The sequence below is a fragment of the Manihot esculenta genome, chromosome 11 (assembly GCF_001659605.2).
Source record: "Manihot esculenta cultivar AM560-2 chromosome 11, M.esculenta_v8, whole genome shotgun sequence".
Lineage (NCBI taxonomy): Eukaryota > Viridiplantae > Streptophyta > Magnoliopsida > Malpighiales > Euphorbiaceae > Manihot > Manihot esculenta.
The window spans coordinates 6,546,840-6,557,012 of NC_035171.2; the positions used below are offsets into that span (position 1 = coordinate 6,546,840).

At 31.6% G+C, this 10,173-nt stretch overlaps 1 protein-coding gene across 4 annotated transcripts; it reads left to right on the forward strand.

Moving 5' to 3' along the window:
* The first annotated feature begins 411 nt into the window (after window positions 1-411).
* Window positions 412-5,149, forward strand: LOC110627038 (cytochrome c oxidase subunit 5b-1, mitochondrial). 4 transcript variants are annotated; one of them, XM_021773258.2, is made up of 6 exons: window positions 413-762; window positions 1,144-1,229; window positions 1,546-1,596; window positions 3,547-3,613; window positions 3,743-3,822; window positions 4,714-5,149. In XM_021773258.2, exons 1-6 carry the CDS (start codon window positions 612-614, stop codon window positions 4,771-4,773), a joined length of 495 nt encoding a protein of 164 aa, XP_021628950.1. In that variant the 5' UTR covers window positions 413-611; the 3' UTR covers window positions 4,774-5,149. The 4 variants fall into 4 exon arrangements, with proteins under 4 accessions (XP_043818012.1, XP_021628950.1, XP_043818013.1 ...); XM_021773259.2 differs by having other exon boundaries at window positions 417-762; window positions 1,147-1,229; XM_043962077.1 differs by lacking the exon at window positions 1,546-1,596 and having other exon boundaries at window positions 412-762.
* Window positions 5,150-10,173: the final 5,024 nt, after the last annotated feature.

Below are 10,173 nucleotides of genomic sequence, written 5' to 3' on the forward strand. Positions count from 1 at the left end.
TCTTTTCTTATTTAATAAAATTTATTATTTTTAAAATAAATATAATTAAAAAATTATCGTGAATTTTTTTTAAGTGTTATAAAAATCAAAAAATATAAAACATCTAAATGAATAAAAATATATATTTTTGAAATATAAAAATTAAAAAATATAAAAAATATTTTTTATATAAAAAACATAAAAATATAAAAAATATTTTTTTTGAAATAAATAAAAATTTAATACCTAAATATAACCAACTCATTAATAAATTTTTTAACATCTAAATGACATTTAACTTGGTTTTTTATAATTAATAAGCTGATTAATGAGTACCAAACAGTAAAATCGGCTTTCTAAAAAAAAAATAGGCTAGTTTGAAAAGTAAAACCCTCAATTTCACACGTGCCAATTAGATCCATATACATTCTCCCGGTGGCACTGAAACAGTGAAACTCCATCGCCACCCTCCCCATTTGGCATTTGTCTTCATTTCCCATTTCCCCTGAAATTATTGGGAGTCTCTATAGAGAGAGAAGCTAAAGAGCAGATAGCAACTAGAGATACATTCAGGGTGTGACCTTGGATCACAGGAGAACACAGTAATCAAAATCCACCCAAAGACGACGACGATGTGGAGAAGAGTACTCTCTTTACAGCTCAAAACCCTAGCCTCCCACCGATCTGCTTCCGCCGCCTCTCGATTCGCTTCCTCCAATCGAGCATTCATTTCCCCATCGCCTTCCGCTTCTCTTTTCCATCGCTATTTCACTGCCGATGCAGGTTCTCCTTCAGATCTTCACTTCACTTGTATCTTTGTGTATCTATGTTGTCATTTTATCGCTTTCTATATTTTGTTTGATTTATTTGGATTTTGTATCCTTATGTGACGGAAAATAAGTGCATTTATGCTTCCATGATTACGATATATGTGGTTATGCATCGAGATATATGAATAGATGGAGCGTAATTTTATAGCTTTTAGTGCTGCATCTAACTCAATTTGGTAGAATATGGTTACATATAATCTACACAGGCAGTATGTATATTTACCATTTGAGTTTGGGTAGACATATGGTGAACAATGCATGCAGTGATGTGTCTGCTTGACAGATTTCTGTGCCTATTTTTATGGTGATGAATGATGTGGAATTTGTTGTTTAGCAGGTGCTGCTGTGAAAAAGAGGGTTGAAGATGTAATGCCTATTGCTACTGGACACGAGAGGGAGGAGCTTGAAGCTCAGCTTGAGGTAGTTAATCTTGTTTTATAGCAAAATAAAGGATTGGCTTATTGCTTTAACACGAGAACTAATAAATTCTCAAGCTCTTGACTTTAAATCTTTTGGTTTCTGGTAATGTAAAGTTATATACAGCTACTAGTGGTAGTTTAGTTGCATGTAGTTGGATTTTTCTGTTTACTTCTGAACAAATTATATTAATCTTACGTACTGCATTGTCTCGTATTAACTAACTGATTCTTTTGTTTTCTTATGTTTCATCTTTTAAATCCATGGATTCTTGTGCTAATTGAAATCTTGTCTGATGCCGTTGGTTTGTCTTGCATAGGGGAAGGATGTTCTTGAAATCAACCATCCTGTTGGTCCTTTTGGCACAAAGGTTTGTGGTTTGCAACATGATATGGATACTGTATTGCATTCTAAGATTGATCTCTATTAAGTGATCTAATGAATCATCATCTGTAGGCCCTTAGTGTTGCATATGAACTGATTTTTCACTGAAATCTTGCATCTCTAAATATTCTACTTTAGTTAGTGTCAGGAGTGATATATGGTGCATCACGTCTCTTCTTCCTTTTTCTTCTTTGATTGAGACTTGCTCAAAAATAGCAAAGGAAGTTTTGAAAATGTAACTACCCAAAAAAAGGAATGCATTTTGCCTTAATGTTGTTATTTCTAGGACATAAATACATGAAATTCTGTATTATGGCCATAATTTGGCAATTTTCCCAGATAAATTTTTATTTGATTTTTCTTGTGGATTCATGGACTGGAGAACAAGATTGAGGTGGTGACTGAACATGAATTTAAAGAAAATTTGCGTGTCTTATTTATTTGTTTTCAAGTTTAAAGAAAACAAAACCGTATTGCTGATATAAACTTGTCCTAATAATCAGTAAAGGTGGAAATTGATTTTGTAAGAGGATTTGTTTCATTTCAGGGGAACCCTGATACTTAATATTGTTTACACTTTAGTCTCTCCACTTATAAAATCCAATTAAATAGTGGCATTTGATTCATTAATGAAATATCCCTTGTTAAAAAACCCTAATTAGACTGCGAAGTGTATATAAAAGAGAAAAATGGCGCAAGTGTAGTTGTGTTAGTTTTAATAGGGTAGCCTATGCATGTTGTAGAAGTTGGTTGTCCTTTAGTTAGTCAAAGGTTTTAAGATCAAAACCGTATACTGGTGATGTTAAATGAAACTTTTTGGACTTTGCCTCAGCCAGCATCCTTTGTCCTTCTCTTCAAGCCATTTTAGTCTCTCACATCTATGTAGTATGATAATGCTTTGAAGTCAGTGGCCCAAACAGAATAAACCAACCACCATTTTGTTGCCACTATCCTCCTTGCCTAAAAAACCCAGGTGCTGAGTGGCATTTGATTATTTGATTTAATACATGCATAGTATTCTTCATTTTGACTTTTGAGGTTTGGTTAAGGGTTAGTTAGCTGTCTCATCCTTTACTTATCTGGCGACAACATGATGAGCTGATCTATTTACGTTTTTTTTTTTTGGGTAAAGCACGGACTCAACACAAAACATAAGAAGGAATCACCGTTTCTCCTTTCTTCTAAAATGAGAATTTTTGGCCTTGTTATGATTGCTGTCACATGTTCTATTATTGAGGTCTTCCTGATTTAACTTGACTATTGAGTGAGCCACTTGACCTTTATAATGATTTATTAAGTATTGACAATTAAGTAAGGCACTTGGCCTTTTTAACACTGTAAATTTAGGTTTTTAGTTGCTAAATCATATTGTTTTAGTCAAGCAGATACTGTGAAAGCCTAACAATTTTATTCATCTGAGTTTTTTCAGTTCTGTTGGGGAATTGACTGAATCAAAATGATAATTGCCTTTGCTTAAATTGAAAAGATGATATTCCCTTCCACATAGTACAGATGTAATTCATTTTTTTTCTCTAATATTTTTATCTTTTCAACTGGATTTCTAATGCGAGTTGTGTGTTTATTTACTATTTATTGTGGAGGGATATGGGGTCTAAGCACAGTTCTACTAAATTTTCACTTTAGCTGCCTGTAGTTCAATCTTGAAAATTTCCCATTGACCATCACCTAGGAACTAAATTCTTAGTACAGTTCCTTTAGGGCTTGAGATCAGAATGTCAGCTATTAATAAAGTCCTTCACGTTTTCATTCTTCTTTATTTATTTATTTTTTGAATGAATCATTGTCTAATGGCTGCTTTAAATTGTGAGCTATACATCATATTTATTTCTGTGTATATTTTGTCTTTACTCTGTAGTATTTCTCTGGAAATATTTTTGGCAATTTAAATTTGACCTGTATTTGGCACTCTTTTCAGGAAGCCCCAGCTGTTGTCAAGTCCTACTATGACAAGAGAATTGTTGGTTGCCCTGGAGGTGAAGGAGGTGGATTTTCTTTCTTACTCTCCCTCTCCCTCTCCCTCTCTCTGCTGTTGCTTCGTTGAATTAAGCCAACATATTTATGCATTAGGTTAACATCAACTTGGCATGGTTTTGCATGTTTTTGAACTACAGAGGATGAACATGATGTTGTCTGGTTTTGGCTGGAGAAAGGCAAGCCTCATGAATGTCCAGTGTGCACACAGTACTTTGCGGTGAGTGGGAGAGTATAACTAGTATTACTAGAAGTGCATATCGTTTGCTTCTATTTTGGATTGAGATAGTTCTGGATTTAGTCAGTGAGATCTATACCTGAATTTTAATGAAATGCATCTGGTTTTTTGTGTTCTTATGCACACATGCATGCACATAAACTGAAGAGTTGGGGGATGCAGACTTCTATTATTTGTATAAGGCACCGATAATTTCTACTTTATCTCTCAGTTCAGAGAGTATGATGTTCTTTGCTGGAACATACCATTTTTTTTCTTCTCCTCTTTTTCTTTTTCTTGGGGTGGCTGCCAGGGGGGGGGGGGTTGGAGAGAGGTTTTGGGGTTGGAGTTGGTTATAACTGCTATGGTTGGACAATTGATTTCACTGTAGGTGGCTTCATCACATTCTTGATTCACATGGCATGAATGGCCAATCGAAAATGCATTCAAATGATAATTACTCCACAAGAAATATTTTTATGATTTTTCCTTTTTTTATATATATCACTGGCAAAATAGTTATCTTGATCATTATCAAATTTAAAAGTGTGCCAAAATCATATGCTTTGTGACATTTAATTGATCATATGATGATTTGAGAGTTAGAGAAAACTATATTATTGAATATGTATGTCAGTGTTTAGTTTGGTGAGGTTCTGATTAAAATTTATACTGTAATGCATCAAATTATATGAGATGTTTTAACTTTAGCAGAGTTGAATAAGCTTAAGCAAATGAACACTTGTCATCTTTCACTGAAAGATGCTTGGAATTGGATGAATGGACCAAGCGTTTCTCTATAAGCTCTCTCTGCTGCACTTCTGCACCAGAAATTCCTAGTTGCTTTCGGAATTGTAGAATTTTTCCTGATTTTTGTGTTGGTTATGAACACAGCTGGAAGTAGTGGGCCCTGGTGGACCTCCAGATGGACATGGTGATGATGATCATCATTGATCACAGATTTTTGGTTCTCCACTTGGAATAAAATTTGGGAAGATGATGAGACAATTTCCAGTATAAAAATGAAGCATCGAAGTTCGGAAGCTTAATATCTTGTTTGTTTCTCATTGGTGCTTTTTTTATCTTTGTGGCTGTTGCTTTTGCAACAGATGGGATGGTATCTTTTTTGTGGTAATGTAGACACAGATTGGTCATCTGTTGGAACGACAGATTTTGCTAGATTTCGTTTAAATGGCGTTGCCAAATAATCGATGGCTACACTTCTATTCTTTCCTGAAACTTCTTGATGTTAGTGTGAAAGAGAATCATAGAACTTTTTCCTTAGTATTTGCCATTTTACACTCTGTTATTGAAATACTTATTTTTGGAATTATGCTTAGTCACAGCCATATATATATATATTGACAAGTACGGAATGCACTTGCCTGTGCGAGATTGTGGTTGTTAAACCCAACTCCTTTTATCGTATAAATGTCATGTTGATATTGATGTAATGAAGCAGAACAGTCGTGACCTCAAGGGTTCTCATGTGGGGGATATTCTCAATTTCTAATCACACTGCAGTTCTATTATCGGCGAGAATCATATTTCTATCATTTTGATTCTTCATGTGAAGGGAATATTTTTGTATTTTCTTTCTGTTGTGCTGAATGCTGGATACCTAGCTGGGTATGAGCTTGGGAGATCACACAAAGTTCAATGGAATTAGGATCAGTTTGTAAAGAAAAATCACATGCCTAAATATTTTATTCTTCTCTTTTTCTCCTACGTTGGATTTTCACCGTGCTTGCGACTGCTTTGCACTCGTAGACTTTTACTTTAACTCCATGAAGTTTTGCCAGAGAAGAGAGGCTTGGAGATAGCTCCGCATTGTTATTCAAAGGAAAACTACGTGTGTTTTGTCGGAGAGAATAAATGAACAATTCTCCCCAATATTCCTCATGAAAATTCCATTGGAATTTATCCATTGATATTATTTTTTTCTATTATGAATAGTGAATTTCTAAAATAAATTGTGTTTTCTTAAAAAAGAAAAAAAATAAAGTTCTACAGAATACTAGCAAAAGCTTTTCTAAAATCAACTTACATTTAATTTAAGAATTTATTTCAGGTGGAATTGTCATTTGCACTGTTGTGATTAAAATAAAAATAAGCTGTAAGACGGTTGTCTTAATTTTAGATATGAGATTTTTTTTTTCTTTCGCAAAAAGAAAAAAGATGATATAAAAACTAAAAGCAACCGTGCAAAATTAGTAACTTGTAGAAGAATGAGAAAGGGAATCAAAAGAGGAATTGATTCAAAATTCTCTACCGAGTACTGACAATGTTACCAAAAAATAACGGAAATGCTAGAATAGAAAAAGAAGCATAGCATTACCATTAGCAACATCAGCTTCAATATTCCCTTTAAATAATGGGGAGAAACAAATGCATGGAGAAAGATTTTGACATTTTTTAATTTTAATTTCTAGATGAATCTCACTTTCTCATTTCCTCTTATTTCATGACGTGTCCAATCTATCATTTTCATGACATTCCAAATACAGTATCATATACCCCATCATCACATTTTCAAATTACCCTTTTATTCTTATTTTTAAATTTCTTTATATACATAAATATATAGTTTTTCATTTCTCTCATTGAATAAAATATCCTATATGCTATGATTTCAATTTTTTTTTATTAACTTCAACTTTTTTTCTAATAAAATAAATAAATTTTTTCGTTGATAGATATTTGGGAAAGGAAGGAAAATCCAACCTTGATCACAAGAGATTTTCATATCTATTTTGTCAATTCATTTAATAGTAGATTTATAAGTAAATTTATTGAATGAATTTCAATATATTTTAATAAAATAATTATATGGTATCCTTTATTCACATAATTATTGAAAAAATTGATACCTCATGATGGAAAGAGTAAAGTAGGAACAAAATCACTAAGAAATAAAGTTACGAAACGATGCATAGAAGATATTTGTTGATGGGACTGAAATGTTCTATAATGTTATGTAATTTTGGAGATGTTCACATTAGGATAACTTGGTTTTTTTGCAAAGTGAAAATGGCCTTCATGTCCTTGAAATAAAAATCCAGGGAGAAAAGAATTGCCTTGTTAATAAGGATAAATAGTAAAAAAAATTATCTTATTTCAAAATAATAAAGGGAAAATAAAACCTAAAATAAGAATTAGGTAACTCCTTTTCATTTGAAATTAGAAATTGGGTTGAATATTTCAATTTCTTAACTCTAATATTATTAAAATTCTGAATCACACTAACATCTTCTACCCTAAAAAAATCAACAATTAATTACCACAAAAAAAAAAATTGTACAAGGGAACAATATAATTGAGCAAAATTTGACTAGCACTACAAAATCCATGTCCGTACTCTTCCTCACAATATCCCACTATGCTTCAAGATTATGTCTTTTCCATCTTTTTTTTGTCCTTTCAAGAATCCTTTTCCACCCTGTAATTTTTTTCAAAATTATTAATATTATCTCTTAATCCAATCTAATTCTTCCTTATCCAAAATTTTTTTTTATTTTTTATTTTTTAAATATAATAATAAAATATTTTCGATGAATATTTACTCTCTAAAATCCTGTCTTACCTAAAGACAAAAAGTGTCATGTCACTCATCCAAAACTATTGATTACCCATCATTTCTTTAATCTCTAATATTTACTTCTTTAATCCACATTCACTGATTAATTTAATTTCAGTTTAATGCATAAAATTCAGAACATAGAAAACCCTAATTTACTTTAGTTTGGCTCACAAATGTCTATTCTTCTTACCTATGCAAATTGGCTATAATTTATTAATTACCATTTGGAAGCCAGCTTATGAGCAACTAATACAGAAATTAAATATAGATTAACATCCTAATTATTAATTATGTCCATTAATTAATGAATCCCACATTGTACTAGTGCCAACAGCATCTGTTAAACAAAACCCACAAGTTTATTATAATCCCATTTTGCAATTGAGATTGATTCTTACCCACATTGAGTGTGGGGCAAGCAAGGATGGGGTTGACAATTTACAAAAGTTTAGTTAAACTTTTTCCCAAAAAGGAGGGAAAATTTCCCTAATCTTAAATATTGATTGACCTTGTAAGGAAATCTGATACCACCATTTACTGCAGTGACCAATTGTAATTTGCCAACTCAGCTATTTTATTCCAAGTGTTGAGTCAACTAGTTAAGTAACAGAGATTGCATTTGTTTATGTTTTTAGAACCTATGTATAGGCTGCTAAACCCTAAGCTAAAAAAGCTAGAAACTCAGTGGGACATTAGTGTATGTCTAGCTATAAAGTTTAGATTCTTACTTAGAAACTAGAAATTAAGATTGAAAAGAAAGGCAAAGAAAAAATAATCTATTTCTTAGAAAATATAATTTTTAAAAAATATATTTATTGGAAATAAAAATATGATATAATAGTATTTATTCTACAAATTAACTTCTGATTAAATAAATTTATTTTTAAGTTATAAAAAACATTTACCTCTATAATATAATTTAAAATACAACAATTAAAGTCATTATAATGTAATATGTTTTTATTAGACAGATCCATACGTACGGATATATTTACCTATTCATTCTATCAGACGATCATTTAATTTATTTTCGGTGCGCATGCCGATAGAGTCGTGGTGTAGTCGGATCTGCTCTCCTACCTCCTGTCACATCACACGAGTTAGGCTCTCCTATGACGAATTCAAGGCTCAGACCGGTCTGTCTTTAGTCATGGATTGGATGACGTGCCAGTGGATAGATCTGTTTATTGGATTCTACTGGATGTTGAACGGTTTCAGGAATTAACTTCAATCCGAATGTCCAAAATCTGACGATGATCATATTCTATTGTATTTTGAAACTGCAACTTATTAAATACAACTTAAATAATTTACTTTTTCATGAAAATAAAAATATTTTCACACAGAAAAATATATACTATTCAGTTGAGAGAAAATCATTTCAAGAACTTTAAATTCACAGAAAATATTAAAATTTCTTATTTTGTTGGCTATTTTTCTTGACTTTTACCTCCCTCAGAGAAATAAATTACTTTATAAGTTGACCTCTCAAAAGGTAGACTAATGAGTCGGATGCAATTTCGTCTGCATAATTTCTTCCACTAAATTCCTGCTGCTGCAATAAGGCTGCATCCTGTATCTATAGGTGGCTTGAAATGGTGAAATATGATGATGGGAGAGCTAGAACAACTGAAATGCAAAATCTTTAGAGTCCATAGAAGCACTTGATGGTGGAACCAAATCAGAACTTATCTTGCTCAATATAGGATGCATGCCGCTGGTCTTGGATTACAAATTTAGCATAATTACTCAAACAAAGAAAACACTTATTCCAATTTTCACTTTTCTTGGAGTTCTGTGTTGAACTTAGATTGCAAAACGTGGTAGGTAAAAAAAGAGAATTCTGCTTAGTAAGTTAAGAGTTTCAATACTTTTTGTAAAGTGATATTGATTGAAATGACACCCATGAAGAGATTCCTCTACCATTTTAAAAAAATAATATAATTATATTTAGAATACCCACAAAAAATAAAAGATTGGAATGGAATGAAAATGAATTGGAGAAACTAGGTTCTTGAAGCTTTTAACAGATTAAGTAAAATTAAATTAGAAATCTCAAATACTTCTGCAAAAGCAATATGCTGCTGACAATTCAACATTTAGCTTTCAGCTTTAAAAAGATAGGAAGAAGTTCACATTGTTTTAAAAAAGTTCTCTCTTCCCCATTCACACAAGCATTTCAAACTTTGGCCTCAATTAACATGTAATCTACCTCTCATTCATCCGTTTATTTATAAAAAATAATTTATATTTTAAAATATAACTTAATTTCTCTTTTAATAAAAAAATATTTTTTCAAAAATAATTTGCTAATTTTTTTTTAAGTAGAATCTCTACATAAAGGAATAGTGATTAGTGCAATTAAGAACATTTATTGACAAAAAGATAGAAACAATAATAATAAGAATTTGAGAGGAGCCTTGATTTTGGATTTATTATGAGATTATGGTTTGTCTCCTCATGAGTATAAACAAACAAAACTTTTTATTGGTGGGGTTTTAGGCTAAGCAACCTTACAAATATAGTGGCAAACACAAAAGCAAGAAAGAGGATGCAAGCAGAGAAAAAAGTTCACTTGCTTTTTCTCCTTTCTTTTCCTCATAAAAGAAAATTTCAAGTTGCTAAAGTATTGTGATATTATATTTTCAATAAATTAAAATACACATAAGTGAGAAATTACTTATTTTAAAAAAACCAATAAATTTTTGAATTTTTGGGTTACTATCCTTAAACTAAATAGATAAATAAATAAAACACACTCTAAACCCCTGTTT

Coding starts and splice junctions, on each gene's coding strand:
- LOC110627038 (XM_021773258.2), top strand. CDS start 612: ATGTGGAGAAGAGTACTCTCTTTACAGCTCAAAACCCTAGCCTCCCAC. Junction 1,230..1,545: donor AGCTTGAAGCTCAGCTTGAG/GTAGTTAATCTT, acceptor TGTCTTGCATAG/GGGAAGGATGTTCTTGAAAT. Junction 3,823..4,713: donor TGTGCACACAGTACTTTGCG/GTGAGTGGGAGA, acceptor TTATGAACACAG/CTGGAAGTAGTGGGCCCTGG.